General features: G+C 33.4%; 4 protein-coding genes and 1 long non-coding RNA gene across 7 annotated transcripts; 3 read left to right on the plus strand and 2 right to left on the minus strand.

Annotated features, from left to right (window-relative positions):
* Positions 1 to 5,882: 5,882 nt before the first annotated feature.
* On the minus strand, positions 5,883 to 7,353 carry LOC108813566 (COMPASS-like H3K4 histone methylase component WDR5A). The gene is made up of 2 exons (XM_018586151.2): positions 6,551 to 7,353; positions 5,883 to 6,446 (listed from the first exon to the last, which is right to left on the minus strand). Exons 1-2 carry the CDS (start codon positions 7,226 to 7,228, stop codon positions 6,162 to 6,164), a joined length of 963 nt encoding a protein of 320 aa, XP_018441653.1. The 5' UTR covers positions 7,229 to 7,353; the 3' UTR covers positions 5,883 to 6,161.
* Positions 7,354 to 7,488: 135 nt separating this feature from the next.
* On the plus strand, positions 7,489 to 9,155 carry LOC108813567 (uncharacterized). The gene is made up of 8 exons (XM_018586152.2): positions 7,489 to 7,659; positions 7,834 to 7,911; positions 7,978 to 8,045; positions 8,123 to 8,263; positions 8,409 to 8,450; positions 8,534 to 8,655; positions 8,746 to 8,847; positions 8,930 to 9,155. The coding sequence occupies exons 2-8, from the start codon at positions 7,850 to 7,852 to the stop codon at positions 9,056 to 9,058; spliced, it is 666 nt and encodes a 221-aa protein (XP_018441654.1). The 5' UTR covers positions 7,489 to 7,659; positions 7,834 to 7,849; the 3' UTR covers positions 9,059 to 9,155.
* A 585-nt stretch (positions 9,156 to 9,740) lies between these two features.
* LOC108813565 (uncharacterized) lies at positions 9,741 to 11,790 on the plus strand. Its single transcript, XM_018586150.2, has 9 exons — positions 9,741 to 9,893; positions 9,972 to 10,077; positions 10,200 to 10,338; positions 10,438 to 10,546; positions 10,631 to 10,767; positions 10,886 to 11,022; positions 11,121 to 11,227; positions 11,320 to 11,447; positions 11,554 to 11,790. Exons 1-9 carry the CDS (start codon positions 9,849 to 9,851, stop codon positions 11,633 to 11,635), a joined length of 990 nt encoding a protein of 329 aa, XP_018441652.1. The 5' UTR covers positions 9,741 to 9,848; the 3' UTR covers positions 11,636 to 11,790.
* A 1,822-nt stretch (positions 11,791 to 13,612) lies between these two features.
* On the minus strand, positions 13,613 to 17,763 carry LOC108809452 (probable 2-oxoglutarate-dependent dioxygenase At3g49630). 3 transcript variants are annotated; one of them, XM_018581591.2, is made up of 12 exons: positions 17,641 to 17,763; positions 17,404 to 17,519; positions 17,187 to 17,305; positions 16,813 to 16,876; positions 16,641 to 16,708; positions 14,835 to 14,893; positions 14,607 to 14,751; positions 14,471 to 14,490; positions 14,325 to 14,371; positions 14,165 to 14,245; positions 13,999 to 14,088; positions 13,613 to 13,920 (listed from the first exon to the last, which is right to left on the minus strand). In XM_018581591.2, the coding sequence occupies exons 1-12, from the start codon at positions 17,675 to 17,677 to the stop codon at positions 13,768 to 13,770; spliced, it is 999 nt and encodes a 332-aa protein (XP_018437093.1). In that variant the 5' UTR covers positions 17,678 to 17,763; the 3' UTR covers positions 13,613 to 13,767. The 3 variants fall into 3 exon arrangements, with proteins under 3 accessions (XP_018437093.1, XP_018437092.1, XP_018437094.1); XM_018581590.2 differs by having other exon boundaries at positions 17,187 to 17,308; XM_018581592.2 differs by lacking the exon at positions 14,165 to 14,245 and having other exon boundaries at positions 17,187 to 17,308.
* Positions 17,764 to 20,683: 2,920 nt separating this feature from the next.
* Positions 20,684 to 21,346, plus strand: LOC130496248 (uncharacterized). Its single transcript, XR_008935349.1, has 2 exons — positions 20,684 to 20,983; positions 21,084 to 21,346. It is a non-coding gene; the product is annotated as an uncharacterized LOC130496248 (long non-coding RNA).
* Positions 21,347 to 25,272: the final 3,926 nt, after the last annotated feature.

Genomic DNA, 25,272 nt, shown 5'->3' on the forward strand with positions numbered 1-25,272 from the left:
TTTAATGTAATAGTAGAAAACCGTGGGTTTTGTTATTGTAGTGTTAAGTTTACATAGATTTAATGTTGGTTTTGTTTAAATTGTCCAGTCCTATAATCTTGGTAGCATATAGTAATAATTATAGTGTAATTAACTTGAAATGGTCAACAAATTAAATAACATACTAACACACTTGAAACAGTCCAAAACTTAAGTGAGAACTTTTATAGTAGATAAATTTAGAACTCTATTTTAATAGAATAGATATATAATCACTAGTCGTATATCGTAAGGTCTATACGACATTCAAATGTATGGCATATATTGTCAAATCAATGATCACCAGAAAAAAACATATTTCAATTGCCGAAACAGAAGTTGTCTTTTTGGTGGGGGTGAGAGGGTCAACCAAGAGTGCATATCTCAAAAATAGATTGTTCTTCCAAGTTCCTTTTTGGTAAAATGTTCTTCCAAGTTCTTCTTATTCTTTTGTGCACCTTTTTTTTTTAATAAAATGTTATTCAACCCGAGAATCGGGAATATAGGTCCGGTTACAAGCACGATTTGAACAAAATTTCCCAAGTAAACCCATTACATCCTAGCTTCGCCCACCCACTAAACCCGACACGTTCCACTATTCAGTTCTAAGTGTTCCTAAGACCCAGTTGCTGTTCTCGATCTTTGGCAATGACCCCGAGAATGTAAGGTTCTCCTCGTTGACTCGAATGCCGGGAATTCCCGAGTTGCCTTTGACGTAGCTAGCTGTTGGAGATAAACATGAAGATAACTTAAGGAGCAAGACAAAGCAATCCTAAGAGAATTAGGATTAGGATAGTTAATACCTAAGAGTTTAGGAAATCTATTAGCTATATATATAGATATGCAAGAGTGCTGCATAGATATAGAGTTCATGAGTTTGTGTTTGAGTGCTTGAGATTTGAGGAGTTTCTTAAGCTAATAAAGAGAGTTCTTTATTGAGTTCTTGTGTTCATATACAAACAATTGAGATAACATTTGGTATCAGAGCCAAACTTGAGAAAGATAATCAAGAGGAAAGATGGGAGATATAGTTGCGACTAAAACCGATAAAGGAGGTTCATCCTCCATCAAGTGTCCAATGTTAACCACCACGAATTATACAGTTTGGGCGATTCGCATGAAGCTACTACTCGACGTTCATGAAGTATGGGAAGCTGTCGAAGGAACTAACACCGAAAAGAGGAAGAACACCATGGCAACCGCTCTGATTTGTCAATCTATACCAGAAACCTTAGTTCTACAAATTGGGAGCCTTGACTCGGCAAAGAAGGTATGGGACGCAATCAAAACACGTCATGTTGGAGCTGAGAGAGTTCGAGAAGCCCGACTTCATACTCTAATGACTGAATTTGACCGCCTAAAGATGAAAGAAACCGAGAAGATTGATGAGTTCGTCGGAAAACTATCAGAGATGTCCTCGAAAGCAGCCACATTAGGGGAAACGATTGAAGAAACAAAACTAGTAAAGAAGCTGTTGGGAAGCTTACCGCGCAAGAAATATATATTTATGGTTGCCTCCTTGGAACAGACACTAGATTTAAAAACGGCAAACTTCGAAGACGTCATAGGACGTTTAAAGACATTCGAGGAACGAGTAAGCGAAGAAGAAGAAGATACGCAGGATCAGAGCAAACTAATGTATACTAATGCTGAATCACAACGAGATTATCAAGGAGGACGAGGCAGAGGTGGTAGATTTTATAACAGAGGAAGAGGACGCGGGAGAACATATTGGGACAATAGAGATAATTCACGGTCTTACTGGGAAAGTCGAGATACCTCGAAGATAACGTGTTTTAGATGTGATAAACAGGGACACTTTGCAGCAACGTGCCCTGACAGATTGTTAAAATTACAAGAGACTACGGAGAGCAAAGATGGGGATATAACTCAAGAAGCTGACAGACTAATGATGCATGAGATCGTCTACCTAAACGAACGAAATGTAAAGCCTAAGATTTTTGAATCTAATACCGACAGTGACAGAGTATGGTATTTAGATAACGGAGCTAGTAACCACATGACCGGGAACCGAAGATACTTCAACTCTCTAGATGATAAAATTACAGGGAAAGTTCGATTTGGAGATGACTCAAGAGTAGATATAAAAGGAAAAGGATCGATTCTATTCGTTAGTCAAGATGGGAAGAGAAAAATACTTGCGGATGTCTACTATATACCGGATCTTAAGAGTAATATTATAAGTCTCGGGCAAGCCACAGAGTCAGGATGCGATGTTAGAATGCGAGAGGATTACCTTACCTTACATGACAAAGATGGGAATCTCATTGTGAAGGCACAAAGGGCAAGAAATCGACTATATAAAGTAGTAATGGAGACTGCAGAACAGAGATGTCTGAAGACGGAGGGAGTTTGTGAGTCTTCTCAGTGGCATGCGCGCCTTGGACATCTCGGAGCAGATGCACTAAAGATGATGATAAGCAAGGATCTTGTTCGAGGTCTCCCCGAGCTGAAGATTGAGAGAGAGATTTGCAGCTCCTGTCTACGAGCCAAGCAAACAAGAAAACCATTCCCACAATCAACATCATATCGTGCAAGTAAAGTACTTGAGTTGGTACATGGTGACCTCTGTGGACCAATAACACCACAAACTGCAGGAAGAAATAGATATATATTCGTGCTCATCGACGACCACTCGCGATATATGTGGTCCATATTATTAAAGGAGAAAGGAGAAGCATTCGAGAAGTTTAAGAGTTTTAAACACATAGTTGAGCAAGAGACAGGAACAAAGATAAAAACACTAAGAACAGATCGAGGAGGAGAGTTCACTAGTACAGAGTTCCGAGTGTTTTGCGAGAAGGAAGGAATACAACGACATCTGACTGCTCCATACACGCCACAACAGAATGGGGTAGTAGAGAGGCGTAATAGAACATTGCTAGAGATGACAAGAAGCTTGCTGACACACACGAGCGTACCAAATCACTTATGGGGGGAAGCAGTTCGGCACTCTACATACATAATAAACCGTATCGCAACCAAGACGCTAGTCTCTCAAACTCCATACGAAGCATTCAAAGGAAGAAAGCCTAATATTGATCACATACGAGTATTTGGATGCGTGGCTCATGCAAAGGTGGAGACAGCAGGATTGAAGAAGTTAGACAGCAGGTCTCGTACTCTGGTGCACTTAGGAACCGAGCCCGGTTCAAAAGCCTACAGGCTGCTTGAACCCACGCATCAAAGGATCTTGGTTAGCAGGGATGTCGTATTTGAAGAAGAAAAATGTTGGGATTGGAATAAAACAAAAGGAAAAGAAGCAGAGGAACCAGGGAGTTTCAAAGTTATTTTTGGAGAATATGGTAACCAAGGCCTCAAGGAGATTACAGATGATGGATTTAAAGATAAAGAGACAGTTAAAGAAGAGAGTATTGATGCAACTGAGGAAACAGAGGAAACAGAGTTAGATGAAGAAACAGAGGAAACAGAGGAGACAGAGTTACAGACTCGAAAGTCCAACAGAATTACCAAACGACCAGGATACCTTGACGACTATATACTTCTGGCAGAGGCAGAAGGAGAACGTTTGCTGATTCTCTTAGACGAAGAACCGTGGGATTTTAAGAGTGCAATGGAAGAGCAAGTATGGCGTGATGCGTGTGAGGATGAGATCAATTCAATTGTCAAGAACAAAACATGGAATTTAGTTGATCTCCCACCAGGAGCTAAAGCAATAGGCTTAAAATGGATATTCAAGATAAAACGAAACGCAGATGGTAGCATAAATAAATACAAGTCAAGATTGGTGGCAAAGGGGTACATTCAAAGACACGGCATTGATTTTGAAGAAGTATTCGCGCCGGTTGCACGCATTGAAACGGTGAGATTTCTAGTTGCACTTGCAGCATCAAAGAGATGGGTGATCCATCATCTAGACGTAAAGACCGCTTTCCTTAACGGTGACTTAAAAGAGGTCGTATACGTCAAGCAACCCGAGGGATTTGAGGTACAGGGAGAGGAAGACAAGGTTTACAAGCTTAATAAAGCTTTGTACGGACTGAGACAAGCGCCAAGAGCCTGGAACGAGAAGCTAAACAAAGTGTTGGAACAGTTACGTTTCAAGAGATGTTCGAAGGAGCCAGCATTATATCACAAGGAAGAAGACGAGCAGCTTCTTCTTGTAGCTGTATACGTTGACGACCTGTTGGTCACAGGTTCAAACGAGCTTATGATACACGAGTTCAAGAAGCAAATGTCTAACAACTTTGATATGAGCGATCTTGGACTACTAACTTATTATCTCGGCATCGAGGTAACTCAAGAGAAGGGGAGGATCACATTGAGTCAAGCTAGATATGCGAAGAAAATCTTAAGCGAAGCAGGTATGGAGGAGTGTAATGCCACTCATACGCCTATGGAGTTTGGTCTGAAACTATCAAAAGCAGAGGAAGAAGATGACATCGATGCTAAAGAGTACAGACGGATGATTGGATGCTTAAGATATATACTACACACACGACCAGATCTTGCCTTCTCTGTTGGTCTACTCAGTCGCTATATGCATCAACCAAAACGTTCGCACGGAGCAGCGTTGAAACAGGTACTAAGGTATCTAAAAGGAACGACAGGAGTAGGCCTCGTCTATAAGGAAGCAAGTTCAATGGTGTTGGAAGGTTTTAGTGACTCAAGTCACAATATTGATGAAGATGATGGTAGGAGTACCACTGGACATATTTTTTATTTGAATGATAGTCCAATTACTTGGTGTTCTCAGAAGCAGGAAACGGTGGCGCTATCTTCTTGTGAGGCCGAGTTTATGGCAGCAACTGAGGCCGCGAAACAAGCCATATGGCTGCAAGAACTACTTGGAGAAATCGTTCCAGGGTGTGATGATCGGGTCACTATAAGACTTGATAATAAATCCGCCATTGCACTTACAAAGAACCCGGTCTTCCATGGTCGCAGCAAGCACATTCACAAGCGCTACCACTTCATAAGAGAATGTATCGAGAATGAGATAGTAGATGTTCAACATGTTCCCGGAACAGAGCAAAGAGCTGATATCTTGACTAAAGCATTGGGAAGAACTAAGTTCAAAGAAATGAAAGATCTAGTGGGAGTTCAAGTCATTAAGGAAGTTAACTTCAAGTTTAAAGGGGAGAATGTTGGAGATAAACATGAAGATAACTTAAGGAGCAAGACAAAGCAATCCTAAGAGAATTAGGATTAGGATAGTTAATACCTAAGAGTTTAGGAAATCTATTAGCTATATATATAGATATGCAAGAGTGCTGCATAGATATAGAGTTCATGAGTTTGTGTTTGAGTGCTTGAGATTTGAGGAGTTTCTTAAGCTAATAAAGAGAGTTCTTTATTGAGTTCTTGTGTTCATATACAAACAATTGAGATAACACTAGCTTCCAAGGATCGCCTCATAACTTATAACCCTTCCTGTCGTTTAAGCGCTAGACAGAAATAGAAGTGGAGGTATCGAGTAACCGTTACCGAGAAGAGCTCCAAGAGACCAAGCTGTACACACCACTATCCCGCCTCGAACCTTGCAGAAAGCGAGTTGATTTCACCGTCACCACCATATCAGGTTGCCTCCAATACCTGCACAGAAAGTCACTACACTGCCGCAAGATGAATAATTAGTGAAAAGCTGAAAATGAATAATTATCTGACTGATTTAATTGATGTGTATATTACACAATTTGAAGGTGAAACTAGAGCATCACAATAAAGTGATTTAAAAAAGGGATCTGGATAAGACACTTAGACACATGACCAAGAGACCATAGCCTTCATCATTATGGCTTACCACTACCATACATTATCTACTTTGACCATAAGCTTTTCATCAGCAGTATGATTCGTATGAACAATTCTCAACCTTCAAATACTTTAAAATCAATAATATTATAGGAACACAAAGACACTTGACAACAGATTGATGAATACAATGAATTGAAAAGGTAAAACGGTAACTAAGAAGATTTGTGTCCGAAGACCTACCTAAATAGTTCCAAGTCACACAACAAAAAGAATGGATTTTGAAACAAAGCTAGAATCAATCTAACACGACTAAACGAAGAAAGTGAAACACTGGACGGTTACAAACATGTTAAGGAAAGTATGTTTACAATGACTGGGTTAGAAGAGTCTAATCCCTGTTTGCATTATTTCTTCGGTGTCCAAAGTCTAATAGACTTGTCGAGCGAGCCAGATGCGATCAAGTTCTCAGTCGGGTGGCAAGCCACGGTCATGACAGGCTCAGTATGTCCCTCAAGTTTCTGAAGCAACTTCCTGGAGTTCAGCTCCCACATGTACACACACTTGTCCTCCGATCCACCCACTATCTTCCTCCCATCAGTGATGGAAAACGCAGAGGAAACCGAGTACTGAGAGGTGACGTGGCCAGTGTACGTTTTAACGTATTTGCCAGAAGAAACGTTCCACAACCTCTGCAATATTTCCAGAATACATTAAATTACAAAATCATGATCTACACGTGATTTAACAACACAAGTGAGCGTAACAGAAGAAGCACAGGAGGAACGGAACTCACGAGGGTGTTATCGAGGGTGCCGATGAGGACGAACTTGCCGTTAGGAGAGAATCTAACGAACGAGACAGGATGATTCTCGTCGTCCATCAGCAGCGTCTTCAGACAATGCCCAGTCCCCGAGTCCCAAACCCTACACAGCCCATCGTAGCTACTCGAAACGACAAGCGACCCGTCGCGGTTGAAATCCACGGCGGTGACGGGGTCGGAGTGCGCGGGGAGGATTTTCAGGCACTTTCCCGTCTTCACGTCCCAGATCCGGACGGTCTCGTCAAAGGAGCCGGAGGCGATGGTGCTGGACTGCGGGTTGAATCCGACGCAGAAGGCGTGGCTGGTGTGCCCGTGGAGGGTCTTGATCGAGGAGCCGGTCTCGACGTCCCAGAGCTTCAGGGTCTTGTCGTCGGAGGCAGAGACGATGAGCCTCGCGTCTGGGGAGAAGGCGACGTCGGAGACGCCGTTTTGGTGGCCGGTGAGTACTTGTAGGGGTTTGGCGATGGGGACGGAGTTTTCGTCGTCGGGGTTGATGTTGATGGAGTAAGTGCGGATTGTTCTGTCGGAGGATGATGAGGCGAGGAGGCGGCCGTCGGGGGAGAATTTGACTGAGGAGACGGCGTGGTCGTGGGAGGTTAGGGTTTGGGAGTGGGTGTAAGGGGTGAATGATGGAACTTCTTCGTCAGCCATGGGTGATGGAAGCAAAGTGATTTTCAAAATCTGTGAGATTGAATTTGGATAACTAGTGATCAGTGTCCCAAGGAGAGAGACACGATCAGTGTTGGTTTTCAGACAACTTCTGGGGTCAATTTTGAAAATAATAATACTATTGGGGTTTATTTTGAGTTTTCATAAATTTTATCTTATGAACGGCTCATGTGCTAGTTAATTAAGCTCATAAGGGGGAGTATGTAAGCCCATTACTCTAGCGTTTATACTAAGCCTAAGCCTAATGAAACCCAAACTTTAACGAACACAGACGCCATTAAAGCCACCGTGAAGCTTATCATCACGTTCCTCCTCTCTCTCCGCCGGAATTAACCTTCTCCGGGGTCGTCACTGTTTCCCCCGAGCCGCCATTCTGCACGTCTCTCGTCTCCTACTCGAAAACTCGAACTCTGGTTTGTGATTTCTCCCTGTTTCTTCTCTTGTTCTTGAAAGTCTGCTGTTTGACTGCGATTAGCTCAGAAACGTTGTTTTAGTTCTGATTAGTTTGTCGAAATATATCATCGCCGTGTTTTGGATTGTTGAAGCCCCTTCTGTTTAGCTCAGAACTGTCTACATGTGTCTTGTAGTATTAAAGACAAAGAGATGGAACCTAGAAGCGAACTGAAGCTAAAACTTTACGAAATTTTCAAAGAGTTTATGACACGGTAAGTTTTGTTTTGATTGATTGTTTGATTAGTCCCTCTGAATCTTGGTTATTGCAATGATTTTAGGGTCACAAAACTTGAGGAACTAGAGAATGCTGCAAACACCTTTCTTCTACGGTTTCAGCAAGGACTCTGTACGTTTTTTTTTACTTTGTATTGTCATCAGTTTTACTACCCTTCTCTCTCTCTCTGACACTCTTTCTTATCTTAGGCTTGCTCAAACGCTCTCCAATGGTCACTTCGTCCGATTTGGTCAAGAACATTCTGAAGAACAACGAAACAAGACGGCTTAAATCGTATATAGCATCCGGCTGTATTAACATCGATGATGCTGCAAAAAGCACAAGAGCTTGTAAGTTAGTTACTGATCAACTCTTTTGATCTCACTCTCAAAGTTTGTCACTTTATGTGAAAAGTTTCATTTTTTTATTAACATTGTTCAGTTCTGCTTACACATTTCTCTTTTTTTTTGTTTACAAAACTACCGGAATAAGAAGTGCATACATCCTTATCAGGACTTTCTGACCACCTTATTAAAGGTAATAATGTATTTACTGTTTCTCGACATGTTGTTTGTTTTCCATTGGTTAATGTTTAATCTTTAAAGATGTGGAAATTACAGCTCGAAGCTTACTATCTGAGCTCGAGCGTCTCACCGATGAGGCAGCCCTTGCGATTGAGACTGCAACAACACAGCTAGATGTAGATTCAGGTGATGAGTTAGAACAAGTAACGAGTGATGAGGTATGATTTCAACAGATATTTGTTGAGTAAACTAACTTTTATATCTTTGAAAAATGGTTTCAGAGAAGAGTAATGTTGTTTGGTTTTCAGGAGAATGAGACTGTGCATTTTCCTCAAGAACCTGAAGTTACAGAGTACGCTACAGTCATTGCAGTGGTTTATAGTATGGTGAAGCAGAACTATGTTATGCAGGTGTGTGAGATTTTGAACCTTTAGATACTCTCAAAAAGCTTACTGCAGATAATTGGATGATAATTGATGATACTGTTTGCAGGAAAAGATTGTGAGATCGCTTAGTTTGAAGACATCGTTTGATGAACTAGATACTTACACTATGATGTGGTCATTGCGCCCGTTTGTAGAAGACGAGATTATGAACAGAGCGTGGAAATGTATCTACTAATACACATTTTGTTTAATCAGTTTTGTCTCTGATTAGTTTGTTAGTTTGTTTCCGATTCATTGCCATTCAAAAAGCTAACGTATCCGTAGTTTACGTTTTAGATTAGTTTATACTGTGTTTAGTATGGTAAATAAAACCAAACCAATCTAAAACAAGCTAAAATAAATAAATAAAATTTGCATGATTTTGGTTACATCATATAAACATATGAATGTTATTTTTTGATAAAAAAAATCACAGCGCACATATATGATGATTAACTGAATAAATTTTTTAAATTGATAGATTAAAATATAATATATAATTATATAAATTATGAATGATAAGTAAAGTAATTTTATTAAATATAACCTTTTAATATTATAAGTTTTAGTTTGACTAGTTTATCAATTTCTTTATTAAAATTTTAAAATATATGTTAATAACTTTATATATTTAAAAAACGAAAATAATAATAATATATCAATAATTAATTGACAAATTTTCTTAAACAAATTAAACATACTTACGGAATTATGGTTTTCGGTTGAAAATCGAGGAAAACTGAATGTTTCAACTCTCAACCCAAACAAAATCATAGTTTTGAGGTGTTCTTATTATAACTTAACGAGGCGTAAAAAGGCCCAACACAGCAAAATAAAATGGCCCTAGTGAGGCCCAATTATGAACGCAAGCATATGAAGCAAAAATCAAAGAAATTTCTGCGCAGATCTTGGGGAGGGGATTGTGGCATCATCTTCGTGGCTGCGTTCGACGACGCTGCCACGAAGAAGAAGAAGAAGAAGACAAGATGGATTACCGGAACAAGCTTGTTCTTGCTCCGATGGTCCGTGTGGTAAGTCCAAAAGCCTCAAAACTCGCTCCCAAACCTTTGCTCTTACCTCCTTCTTATTGTTATGTTGTTGTTGTAAAGGGAACGCTCTCTTTCCGAATGTTGGCGGCGGAGTACGGCGCCGATATTACATACGGAGAAGAGATTATCGATCATAAGCTTCTCAAATGCCAACGCCGTTTCAACAGTAAGTATTTGGTAATATCCCATTAACTGTGAAATTTTGAATTTGAATTTGATTCCTATGGTTTATTCATCCTCATAGCTTGCCTGCTTCCCTATGCTCACTTGTTGTTGTGTTTTCTACAGTTGCTTCCGGAACAACAGAGTTTGTGGAGAAAGGGAGTGAGAATGTTGTCTTTAGCACATGTGATGCAGAAAGAGAAAGGGTTGTTTTCCAAATGGGGACTTCTGATGCTGTTAGGGCTCTTAAAGCTGCTGAGATTGTGTATTCTTCTTCTATACTCATATTATCTACCAAAGTTTCATGTCTTTATATGCATTTTGAAAGAATAAATGTTTTTTTTTGTTGTTTCTTCATCTTTAGGTGCAATGATGTTGCAGCTGTTGATATTAATATGGGTTGCCCCAAGGCTTTCTCTATTCAAGGAGGAATGGGTGCTGCTCTCTTAAGTAAACCCGAGCTCATTCACGATGTATTATCCCCTCTCTCTTTTTCATATATATATCTGCCTTTTGTATCTGACTGATCAGTTTTTGAATTCTTCTCCATCCCACAGATTCTGGCAACACTTAGAAGGAACTTAGACGTCCCTGTTACTTGCAAGATTCGTCTATTGAAATCACCTGCAGATACTGTTGAATTGGCTAGGAGAATCGAGAAGCTTGGTGTACCAGCTCTTGCTGTACATGGGAGGTAATAATAATAATACAATACACCACTGTGAGTTGTTGGTTCTCACTTCTTTTATCTGTTTCTTTTTATATAAAAAAAATAGTTGGTAACTGGTTTTCTCCTGGCATATTAAATATAGGAAAGTTGCAGACAGGCCAAGAGATCCTGCTAAATGGGACGAGATAGCAGATGTAGTTGCTGCATTGTCCATTCCCGTTATTGCAAACGGAGATGTTTTAGAATACGATGATTTCTCTCGCATTAAAACTGCTACAGGTACACACATGATAAGACTTATTGAATCTAATGGTCTTACTCGAATTCACCTCTGAGTTATATAACCTTGTTTTTTTATATTATGTTCCTTTTCGAAGGCGCTGCGTCCGTGATGGTTGCAAGAGGAGCTATGTGGAATGCTTCAATTTTCTCTCCAAAAGGAAAGTCTCACTGGGAAGATGTGAAAAAGAAATACATTAGAAAGGTTAAACAAATGTCCCTTAAAAGAGTATAACATGAACTTTCCTGGACAGAGTTTTTGATTTTGCAGGTTTATGTGTTTCTTTTTGTTTGCAGAGCATCTTGTGGAACAACGATGTTAAAAGCACGAAATACACGATAAAGGAGATGATAGCGCATCATTCTTGTCTTGAATTAGCCGAAGGAAAGTCTCTCAACAAAGCTGACACTTTGGAAGATATAGCGTAAGTTGTTTAAACCTCTTACTTTAACTGGAGGAGGAGACTATAGTAGTGGCTCGAGTCTTGGACCAATTTGGTTGATGTTGTTTGTTGGGTGTTGATGTTTCAGGAAGCTTTACGAGGTGGAAGATTACTATTGGACAGTAAAGAACATTCGTCCCCTGACACATGACTTGGACTACGTTTTGTGATACTCAGACAAAATGCCACTTTATTTCGAGTCTTAGTGTAATCTCGTTTTTATGTTTTATATATAGAGGGATCCCATTGGTTTTACTTAACCGAAATTCGAATCTATTGTTGTACTGGAAGTAACTACACTATTATTAATCATGCATTCTCTTGATTTACCCTTTTGTTCTGTTACATGGATTCTTTGTAACCAAACTTGCTTAAACTCTACATGAGTCTAGCCTTGAACAATGCGGAATTTGCATTTTCAGAGCAACTTTGGTACATTACATCACTATCTTACTCCAGTCGTATCACCTTGCACGGCATTCAGATGGATGAGCCTTTTTTTTTGGTTATTGATCGGTTGCGAAAGTCACACTAGTACTTTTGTGAGACCCGAATTTGGGTAAAAACCAATTGATCACCAATACAAAATTGTTAAGTAGTCGATAAAGATATAAATAGTGCGCCAAAATAATGTGTTAGCAGAAATAAATAACGCGTCAAATTTTGAATTTGACTTTGAATTTCTTTTGTTTGGTTAAGTTGACTTTGAATTTCTAAGTTCTCAATTTATTACCTAAAGACATAAGGTTAGTGTAGAAAATTATCTTGACCGTATAATACTGAAATATTAGCCGAATTAAATCAATATACATGAAATATGAGAAATATGAGAAATATTGGAAACTAGGTGGATGGAATAGCCGGTTTCAAGAAAAATAAACGAAACTGTCCTCCTTCATCGACATACAAGCTGCAACAAATACAGGAGTATTGCTTACGAATATGGATGTATGTTTGCAAAAAAAAAAAAAAAAAAAATACAGGAGTAAGCTTGATTAGTAAAATATAACATTAAAGATATTGGTGTCAGAAATATATTAAGAAGTAGCTGTCTATTATACATTTAACGAGGATATTGCTTACGAATATGGATGTATGTTTTAGTCAAAATAATTTTTTTTGTCATCAAAAAGTAAAATTAAATATGGATGTATGTGTATACACACACATAAAAATTCATAATGTACATTGATAGAGATCTAATTATTTTCTCTCTTTAGTTTTTCTTCACTATTTTGCAATCATTTTTCTCACTTTCAAAATTTTATATGGTTATGCCGGATTTTTTTTTTCATTGAAAAAATGATGATTTAGCTTCTTCCTACTGAGAGTCTGAAGCTAAAACATAAGTTTTATGATACACATATTTTTTATAAAAATAAGTTTGCAAAATAATTTAGATATTTATTTTTGAAAAATAAAATAATATTTTTATATTTATAGAGATCTAATTTTTTTCTCTTTCTCTTTTGCAATCATTTTTTTTTTCACTTTCATTTTTTTCTATCACATGGCTATGGTCCAAATATTTTCACTGGAAATGATGATGATTTAGCTTCCTAATGGGAGATTGAAGCTAAAAACATAAAATTTTAAGATACACATATTTATATAAATACATATTTCCCAAAATCATTTAAATCTTTTTTTAACATAAAAATATATTTTTACTATGAATTTTGATCAAAACATTTTTGTAATATTTATAAACGTGTACGAAATTTCAAAAGATTTTCAGTTATGTTCACTTGTAAAAATTCAAAGTTTAAACTACACTTTACTATTTGTTTCCCAAAGTAATAGGTATCAAACTTTTTCATAAAAAAGAAGAAAATATCAAACTATACATAATCCAATGAGAATATATTATAAATTCAAGACACAATATCAAGCTAAATGCAAGGGAAAAAGGTTAAATCTGATTTTAATCTATTTTAGAATCACTATTTTAGAATCTGATTTTAATTTATTGTCTAATCCAGAAGAATAAACGCAATCCAATTTCTAAAAAAATAACTGAACTATAAGATTGTACATGAACAAAGTTACATATATATATATATATATATATATATATATATATATATATATATACATATAACATATAAAAATCGTACAAATTATTAATCTTAAAAACAAAATATTAATTGTGTAAGATAATTTATATATTTATAAATAATTATATGTGTATGATCATGGGAGATATTTAGTAAACATAATACACAGATATGTTTGTAACAAATTATATAGTAACATTATTTATTAGAATCCAAAATCCAGCCCGAAAGCAAAACCAATCAAATTAACTGTGTTCCACTAAATTTTCGAAGGTGGTCTGGACTTTGTTAACAAGATGCTCTCCATATACAACTCTTCTAGAAACTTGAGATCTTTTATCTCCTGGATACTTCTCTTTGAAGATATCCAGTGGTTCAACCACCGCGTCAAAGTTAGTCTGTTCGCACAAAATAAATGATTCAACATCAAAGTTGAAAAATACACAAAAATTAACTGTTATACAAGTTTTTTATACCTCATAGAAGAAAGCGATGCATACACGGTATCGATGAGAGTTGTTGATCACTCTATGAAGTGTGGATTCGTACACTCCATTTGAAAGTATCTGCATATTTGATTTTCAAATGTTTTCAAAAATTGTCAAAACGAAAAGAGAGAAAAAGAGGCAGAACAAACAAAACCTTTAACATGTCACCGATGTTACAAATAAATGATCCAGGGATTGGAATAGCTGATACCCAATCACCAGCCAAGTTTTCCACCTTTTCAGGAGACAAAATAAAATCTAAAGCCAGTTTTCTAAGTAACAAAATCAGAGAAGATCATGGTAATAATAGATACCTGAAGAGCAGTTTTATCATCGTCTTGATTTATAAGCGTCAACAAGCCTACAAATCAGGATTTTCATAAATCCAAACCAGTTATGGTATAAAAGGTATATGATGATATTTATTCAGTATCTTAAGTATGAGTTGAAGCTTACTTACCATAGTCAGTGTGAGCTCCACTAGAATTTTGTAAAGAAAAAAAAAGGAGACGAATTATCATCAGTTTACCACCTAATGGAGTTAAACAAAAAGAAATGTATGCGTAGTAAAACAATAATGATAAAAAGTTTATTACCATCCGATAACATTTTCTTGGTTTACACCTGGATAACCAATAATACGCATTACCCAAAAAGGATCCCCAACCATTTCTCCTTCAAATTCATAAGGTGATCCACCAAGAGCTAAGGAGATTCCTCTTAGGATGTTTCTAGAGAGATCTTGAAACCATGAAATGATCTCTAAGTTGGAAACAAACACACACAAAATAAATACGAAGGGGTTGAAATAGACGAATACACACCTGTGCATAACTTAATATACTCATCCATCAACCCTTTGTACTCTTGAGGATATTCTGGCCTTCAAATAAAATGTCCAAAAAGTTAACAAAGAGAAATATAGTTCAAAGAAGGACAAAAGCTAATGTAATCAATTAAATTTTATGAAAATTTTATATATTTTGACATTTTAAAATCGTGATAACATTTACCAAGTGTTCAATGTTTCAAAATGATTTCATTTTTAGTATGAGCTTTATTTTCATTTTAAATACAACTTAAAACACCATTAATCTATGAAAACCAAAAATTTAGTGTTTTAACTTTTTCACAGTTCTAATATTTGACTAACTTTATTCAGTTAAATCTTTCATATCCTAGCATTTGACTAACTCTACTTAATTTAAATGTTTTGGCCATTCAGTAGATTCTATTTATTTGACTAAGCAACTATTCATATGTATGTATCAAAGATTGTCAAAATATATTAGAATTATATCGATTCTATTAAAACGGTAACATGACATTTATTTAAGGGATTATTCTATCAAATTAAATTAATATTAAACACAAATATAATTATAATACTGAATCAAATATAAAAAAGAAATTTTCAAAAAAAAATTAAAACAAAAATGTACTCATCCTTTCAGAGCATGAGTCAGAATCTGATATCTTATTAAAACATAATCAACATTGGTAATAACATTACCTATACGTGTGATTTACTATGTGTACCATTTAGGGGTGTCAAAATGAGTTACAACTCATGAGTTAGCTCAGCTCAGCTCATTTTTTTATGAGTATGATCATTATATTTTAGGCTCATTTAATAAATGAGTTTAATGATCGAGCTTAAAAAAGATCACGAGTTATATGAACGATCGTTAATGAACATGAGCTGACTCATGAGCTCGTTCATTTCTTATGGAAAAATATAATTTTTATATTTATCATATTTATCTTTTAAAATAAAATGTAAAATATACATAAGTAATATAGGAATAAAACTTTTAAAAGTTATCTATACTTTTTCCGAAGAAAGAAAAAAGAGACTATCATGTTTAGAAATTATCAAAATCTTCTATATAAACCCACGTTAACCATATCATCTCTCTCACAAATTTCATTGATCTCAAATTTGACATACGTCTCCTCTCACTTTGCTTATCGTAACTCAGAACTCACGGTAAGTTATTTATGATTAATAGTTTTATTAAATTTTGAATAATACTATAGAAGTAATTTTATCGATGTTTAATTTCATATAGTTATAATTATTTTGTGTTAGATCACGAGTTAGCTCATTTAACTCATGATCTAGATGATCCGAGTACGAGTTTACATATTGAAGCTCATATAATAAATGAGCTGATCTGAGCTAACTCATGAAAGAGCCGAGCTTACTATGAGCTGAGCTGAGCTGAGCGAGCTAGCTCATTTTAACATCCCTAGTACCACTCAAATTTTAACTATTTATTTTTTTGATTTAAAAAATATTGTTTAAATAAATAATTAAATTCATAACTATTATTAAAATATTTACATAAATATTAAATCAGTTTTAGTTTAAAATGAAAAATACAAACTAAACTTATTATATTTTTAAACGGGGCAATCTTAACTTACACAAATTTTAACACCTTTCATCAAAATTTAAAATCTAAATATGGGAAAACCTAAAATTAAATATTTTTATTTAGATTTAATTTTTAGGGAAGATAGTCTCACGTTTTTAAATCTAGTAAGTCACAAAAAGCTGGTAAAATTTCGTCTGCCCCTTTCATTATTTTTTACCAACATAAAGGTAAATGCAAAAATATACATACCACTGGTTTAACCCTTCCAAGACCTTTCCAGTTTCCCCATACTTTCCTTGCTTGAACTCTCTATAACACTGCCCATAAGAGAATAAATACTTATAAGTAGAATCACAACTGCTATAAATCAAAATTGTTCAACCCATTGGCTAGTACGTTGGACCACTTTTTCACCACTTACATCAATTGCTTCGTGGAAATCTTGTTTCCCGCTCGTATAGTTCACTCCAATTCTCTGATATCCTCTGTGTAACTCAACACCATTAATGATCCTCCACAAAAACAACAGCTACGAACGTATTAAAGCATTAAATATTTTGGTTTTCGTTTACAAAAAAAAAAATATTTTGGTTTTCTATTTTAATAGGATGTATCTTTATTTTCAAAAACGTTCCTGGTCTCTTGCACTGTTGGAAGTGCCACCAAACTCTCATTAAGTAATGCATCATCGATAAAGTATTTATTGTGTATATCGTTGTGAACAAAATAGTTCCGTTTGTAATTAAAACGTGATACGTACGTTTTAGATCCATTTTCAGATATTTGAAAACAAACCTATATCCAACTGCTGGAGTAATTTTGATCTTAAGTTTCTCCTCATATGGAAGCTTGAAGAATCGATGTGTCATCTCTTTCACCTTCCTCATAAGACTCTCCGAGATTCCATGACCAATCTGCTTCACCACACTCACCAGTCCAAATCATCAAACCATGTAGAACATTTTCATTAAACCACAAGCAAAAGGTAAATTCAAAATAAATTTTTAGTTACCACGTAGAAGAACCCGACGTCCCGACAAGCCTGGTCTAGTTTTCGGACAGCCTCCGCCACGCCAGTATCGTCCATCATGTCGGAACCATTGCATTTGACAAGCAAAGGTTTGATGTCTGCAACAACACGTTTCATTATAGTTCCCTTGGCATAATATGAAATGAAAGTTACTTTTGATGATGAGAGAGTGATCACATCTGCTTGAAAATAATGAATCTAGGTTTTTTTTGAACGCACCGATAATTGGTAAGTGTGACTTGAAGTTTGTAGCCATCTCAGATTCTAAACATAGATGGAAAATTGTGGCGTTGATATAACACTCCTTAAAAAATTGGAAATATTCTAAATGGTTTTTTTTTTTTTTTTTTTTTGCCACTTGGGGAAATCTCACACCCAGGAACCCCTGAAGGTGGAGTCGAACCCCGGTGCCTTGGATGCCACTTAGCCACTAGACTAAGGCTGACCCGGCAATATTCTAAATGGTTATTTTCTTAATTTTCAATCAAACCCCGAATTGTCTCTTAAGATCCTTAGAGGCCAAACAGCTAGCTAGGGTGCCACCGCGGCCCCAGTGGCCAGTGGGAAAAGATAGTCCGTGATCCGTTTTACTCCACAATGAACCATATCCAAACATATGTGACAGTGTATTATTGATAAAATCCAAAGGAAACAGATGTCACGTGTTTAAAACGTTTTGCCAAAATTTGAATATTGTTTTGAGTAAAGAAGAGAAGACAAGAGGGGAATTCATGTGTTTTATCCATTTTGCAATAGATCTTTTATTTAGGATTACAATAGTTTGGAGACAAAGTATAATTTAGAGTGGAGAACAAATATATCTAAGACTTTTCAAATAGATATCATCATAATATTGATAACATTTCTTCTTGATGTCCATCATGTTAAAGTGTTTTCAAAATGCCATAGATGATGTCTCGTCAAAAACTTCACTAGAAAAACCCAATAGAAAAAATCATGGTTAAGAAAAAAAAAGAATGCAATGCGTGTTAACTTCCCCTTATGTGTACATATGTCAAAATCTTTGAGATAACACACTCCGATAAGGTGAACTAACTTTTTGAAAGTAGTTGTGTTAGGGCCTTAAATGAATAAGCCAGCGAAATTGTTACTTGAACGAACGTGTAGGATACCAACATCGCCATTCTTCTATAGTGTACGAGTCTTCATATGATTTGATCATTTTCTTGGATTCTCTTTAGAACAATGATAGACTTTCATCTCTTAGATTGTAACATTCTCCTTGGGTGTCTATTCTTTGTGTGTGTTTTGTTGCCTCGTTAAAATCTTGTTATGGGAAAACTTTATAGGATAAAAACCATGATAAAAATAGTACAACCATACACATTTTCATATTTCTTCCCATGAAAGCAATATCTTCGGGATAGGCATTCCAATCAAATAAATTTTCTTTGAAATTGAGAATATCATAATAAACTCTTTCCATTAGAGTATTCAAGATCTACGGACTTCTGGTCCAAAATTCTCATTTGATACAGACAATAATTTTTTGGTCTATTTAGATTTCAAGCCAAACATCTTACAAACAGTCTTCTAGACATTCACCTCGTATGTATTCATTCATAACTATAAAAGTTACTATTATGATTTTCTTTCTTGTCATATGAAATTACATCTTTCAGTTATGAAAAAAATTAGTAACTTGCTCAAATAATACTCTTTAGTATGGTGCTTCAGGATCAAACATATATGAGCATAGTAAAATTCTTTAAGGATCTTTATGATATTTCACTTTTAGATCTCCAGTTTGGACTAAAACAATATGGTATTATAAAGAGTTTTCTTTCAAAATACAATTTTTTCTATAACTCTTTGGGAGTTTTGATTATATTCAAACCAATGATTCTATTGATCTATAATCTTTTGATAAATACAAAGATGTATTGATTAACTTCAAATATCCCATATATCTCATAAAACATATTTTGATCGAATAGCTAGAGTTCCCGAGAACATGATTTTGATATCACAATTCCTTCAAGGATTATATCTCTTACGGATTATCAGTTTCCAAGGGTTGTATAATTCACGTTCTTTCTTTATTGCCAGACTTGTAAGAAACTTGAAAGTAGTTGCATCTACCATATGAGACTATGTCTCTTCACAATCAATACCATATTGATCTTACTTTGGTTCAACGACTCATTTCTATCCCACTTATTTTACACCTTCTAGTGTATGGACTACTGGTCCAAATACTTCTCTCTTTCGTAAGAGTTTCTATATTTTTCTATTGCTTCCTTCTGATTTGGCCAATTATTTATTTGTGTACACTTTTCAATAGACTTTCTTTCATGATCCTATTTCTCATTTATCATATCAACTGCTACTTTGCATACATAAATATCATCGACGTCGATTTTTATACCATGCTACAGGCGTGACTAGCAGTTTGATATTGTTCTTCTAGAACATCAATTCTTATTGAAGCATTTACAGCTGGTATTGTGACTTGATCACTCTACTTATGTGGGTCAGTCGTCAATGTGCCTGACAACTGATTTACTAAGCTTTGTAATTGAATTATCTTTTGGACTCTATTTCACATTCTCTTTGGTGCTACATCTTCATCAACTCTTTGACGCACCATCCTACGATTCATATCTTCACCATCTTCCTCAACTCTCTGACACACCATATGATTCATATCCTCACCATCTCCATCATCTCTCTGGCGCACCTTAGGATTCATATCTTGACGAAGATATGAATCGTAAGGTGCGTCAAGAGTTGATGAAGATGTCACTACAAAAAAATCATTGAATTGTATCACTTAAATTGTATCACAAAAATAAGTGATATGATTTTAAATTAGTTATTTAGAAATGATACAAATATATATAAATTTTAAATCAGTTAGAACAATTGATATGTTTATCAATTAAATTAACATCAATTCAATAAAATGATATAATTTTTATGAATTTGCATCATTTTAACACAACTGATATTGTTATACAGATTTATATCATTTCAACAACTGATACATTTATTTTTTTGCTTAACATCACTTATTAAAATGATATATAATTTATATCAATAAAAAACTGATGCTAACAAATAATTATATAAGTATATTTATCGTTAAAATCGTTTTAATAGTTGTGATGTTATATTATCTTCATTGACATCAATTAGAATATCTGATAATAGTAAAATTGGTTTACATCGATAAAATAATTTCAAGTTATTAATATATCTAATAATTTATATTGTAAAATTCTTTAAGTGATCAGTTATAATCCCTACAAAATGGGAACCACTATTACAATTCCAAATAAAACGTTAACCAATTAATTAAAAAGTACCATCGACTTAAGAAAAAAAAAAAGACTATGAGAAGTTGTACAGTATATTTATGGCTTTAACCTCAACAAACGCTGCTCCCTTCTCTCAAATTCCTCATCTTCATCTTTTTTTCTTTCAGTTTCTTAAACTTTCTTTATCAATCTAAAATATGTCTAACTGTTTCTTCTTCTGAAGAATTTCAAAGGAAACTGGATTTTTCTAATCAGTGGGATCTGATTGAAAATTTTCAGAGGTACTTTTCTTTTCTTTTTTTCTCTTGGTTCTTATTCTATTAGAAGATTACAAGTTTTTTTAAAATAATTGTTTATGCTTTACTTATTTTTTGTTGCTAGAGTGGAGAGCATCTAGAAATGTAGAAGGAGATGACGTTGATCCAAAAATGAAAGAAGCATAGAAGTAACGAAGAACTGAAGAAAAAAAAGAAGAACTGAAGAATCTCAATATTTTTAACTTTCATGGCAAATTTTGTTTAACCATTTCAATTATTTTCTCTTTTAAATTCATCTTCGTATTTCTTTTTACGCATGTAACTTTTTCTTGTTAATTATATTTTTAATAGAAAAATAAAAATGTTAATAAAATATGTTCTTCAATTTATATATTGAAAAGAGTTATTTAGGTACAAATGATATTAATATACTTAATTAATATTATCAATTATATAATTACGAAATCATTTAAATTTTCATATTAATTTAACTTCAATTATAATAAATGATACAAATAATTCCAATCAGTTATTTTAATTGATGTCAATACTAACATCATTTATAAAAAACTGATGTAGTTGTTAAAATCATTTTTTGCAATTGATACATAATGATATCACTTATCATAATTGATGGAAATATTTAGTATTTTTACATCATTTATTAATAAACTGATGCAAATTATTTGCATCATCACTTTCAGAGTCATTTATTTAAGTGATGCAAAATTATTTTACATCATTTATAAATGATACAAAAATAAAAAATAAATGATGCTAAACAACTCTTTTTTTGTAGTGTGTTGAGTATATTAGTAGGGTGTTAGAGAGTTGATGAAGATGGTAAGGATATAAATCATAGGGTGGTGTGTCAGAGATTTGATGAAGACGGTAAGGATAACACGTTATTCAAGCCAAGAGACAAGAAAACTGTTTTAAAATCATCAAAAACAAATCAAAACAAATTAAATAATCACCTCTGGAACAAAGAGAAGGACTTTATTTTCGTTTATTCTGAGAGAAAGAAAGAATAAAGAAGACTCTGAAGACTGGGTATTGAAGGTGAAGAGAGAGAGACACGAGAAGAGAGTTTATATAAGAGCAAACTGTATTTGTAAGAGAACTATCTATCACTTTCTTGGCACGGTACATTTATATATACTCTACCAGTCAACACAATAACTCCACTTTTTATTCTAAACATTTAAAAATATTATAAGATATTCATAATATTTTTTAAGTAGTATTTTCATTAATTTTGAAATGTATATCCATACTTATTAATCTCTTTAGTGAATACATAGTATTTTACATTAATTTTTAAATAGTATGTGTATATTTTTTATTTATTGTAGCTAAATTTTTAAATGTCTATACATACACAATCACTTTATATAAATTTGTTTGGTATGTAATTACTATTTAGATTTTTATTAATCATGATAATTAATTTTAACAGTAATAACGCATATGGTAAGTAATATAAGAGAGACATGTGTCTTGCGTCTTTAGTAATTAAGATTTTCTAACAATTAATTAATGATTTTGTATGTTTCTTAAACAATTTAAGACTACTATATTTTTTTCCTCTGGAAATGACAATAATCATAAACCATGAGTGATAGACATGTGTTCTATACCAAAATGGAGATTTCTTCTTTAATAGTTAAGACTTTATTCAAAAGATTTACTCGTAACTCATGCTTTAGACTAAAATAAAAAAAATGTAACAAAGTTGGAAAAGAGACCAAAGTATTGTTGAACAAAAAAAAGACCAAAGTACTAAAACTAAATCACATACCACACATATTACTTTAGGAGTATAAGAAAAGCAAAAATACAAGAGAAAGAGGCACCTCATTGGTTGCAATTAATAACAAAGCATTCTTTTCCAACCCCCTTAATTTCTGTTTAAGGAAATATAAACTAAAGATATGAATGGATATTGTTCGTAAATGAATTTTAATTGAAATAAGAATTTATATTATAATTTATAAAATTAAGTACAATTTACTGATTTTCAAATATACTATGTTAGTTTAATTAATGTTTACAAATCCGGAGATTTATCTCGAATTTAAGTATTTATATTTTAGACTTATTAGTCAATTAAAATATACTGAAATCAAATTTATTAACAAATCTGCATAACTAATACTTGATTTATGACTAATACTTGATTTGAGTTAAATTTTGTAAATCGTTAAAAAAATAAAAACATCAAATTTATTATGTTGGTTTTAATCATTGTTTACAGTACAGAGATTTTATTTCCAATTAGAGTGTTTATATTTTAAATTTATTAGTTAATTCAAATCTATTAAAATCAAATTTATTTTCAAATCCTTATGATTAATACTTGATTTATGACTAATTCTTTATTTTAGTTAAATTTTGTAAATCGTAAAACAGATAACAAAATTTTCAAATCTATTATTTGGTTTTAGTTAATGTTTACAATCCAGAGATTTTGTTTCGAATTTGAGTATTTATACTTTAAACTTCGTAATCAATTTAAATCTACTGAAATCAAATTTACTAACAAATCAGTATGACTAATACTATATTTATGACTAACTCTTGATTTAAACTAAATTTTGTAAGTCGTAAAACAAATAATACCTTTTTCAAATCTATTATGTTGTGTTTAATTAATGTTTAAAATCCAGAGATTTTATTTATAGTTTGATTATTTATGTTTTAAACTTAGTAGTCAATTAAAATCTATTGAAATCAAACTTATTGACAAATCTGTATGACTAATACTTGATTTATGACTAATTCTTGATTTGAATTAATTTTTTATATCTATAAAAAATAACACCATTTTCAAATCTAATAAGTTGGTTTTAATTCATGTTTACAATCCGGAGATTTTATTTCAAATTTGAGTATTTATCAAATCTATTAAAATCAAATTTATTAACAAATCCGTATGACTATACTTAGGGGTGTTCAATCCGGATATCGGTTCGGTTTCGGTTCGGTTTTTTTTGGTTTTTCGGTATTTCGGTTAGTAAAATACAAGTACCATTCTAAATCCATATTTACTTCGGTTCGGTTCGGTTTATATACTGTTGGTTTTTGGTTTATTCGGTTTTATACCAAGAAACATAATTCTTTATTTTGTGATCATATTATATGAATTTTAGAATCATGTTGTCAACACAGTCATTTATTAAAAAATATTATATGTTTAAATAAAAGAACAAAAAAATAAAAAAACGCTTATACCATCTAATAAAATAATCAAATCTAGAATTAAAATCAAAGCTCAAAATTTTGAATAAAAGTAAAAAACTAAAAACAAAACAGAAGCACGAAACACTAAAAAAGTTTTTCTATTCTTCCATATTTAGCGTTCATCAAATTCATGTTTCTTCGATTGAATACGAATCTCTGTTCATTTATAGATTAAAAAAAATTGTGAAGAATTTCTACTAATTATTGTCCAACAAATTTATAATCTTTATTTCAATTTAATCAATACTAAAATAAAGCAAAAAGATCAAAAAGAAGACTAAAAATAAGAAGCATCGGTTGCGATGAATTGTTATTTAATTATACTTCAAATGTTTTACAAATCATGACTTCTTTATTACTGTAAAAAATATGGTAATAGTTATTAGCAAACAAATTAAGTTATGATTTTCATACGTCGTTATAAAATATATAAATATTTACATGTTTCTATTTTTGATCGGTTTTATTAGGTTTATTCGGTTTTATCGGTTATATACCAAACCATATCCAAATCCTACGGTTTTTAGAAAATTACATCCATTCGGTTTGTATGGTATATACCAAATCCAAACCACATTGTCTATTTCGGTTCGGTTCGGTTCGGTATGGTTCGGTTTTACCATATTGAACAGCCCTAACTATACTACAAAAAAAGACTATGTTAAATCAGATAAATAGTATCATAAGAAAAACTGATACTAATTTAAAATTAATTATTAGTAAGTGATGTAAAATAGTGTATTAAGATTAATAATAATACTATCAATTAATATAACATCAATTTAATATAACTGATATAAATTCACAACATTTCCAAATAATTGACACTAAATACAAATTAGGATCAGTTATTTAACTGATGTTTTTTGAAATTTTTATTAGCATCAATTAAAAAGTGATGCAAAATTTACATCAATTATAAAACTGATGTTAATAAAAATTTATTGGAAAAACTGACTAATTATCAAGTGTCATTTGATTTTAGCTGTGGCTGTAATTCTAAAATACTTCAATATATTAGTACTGAAAAAAAATTATATAGGAAATTAAAAGGAGATTTGAATGGAAAA

The sequence above is a fragment of the Raphanus sativus genome, chromosome 6 (assembly GCF_000801105.2).
Source record: "Raphanus sativus cultivar WK10039 chromosome 6, ASM80110v3, whole genome shotgun sequence".
NCBI lineage: Eukaryota > Viridiplantae > Streptophyta > Magnoliopsida > Brassicales > Brassicaceae > Raphanus > Raphanus sativus.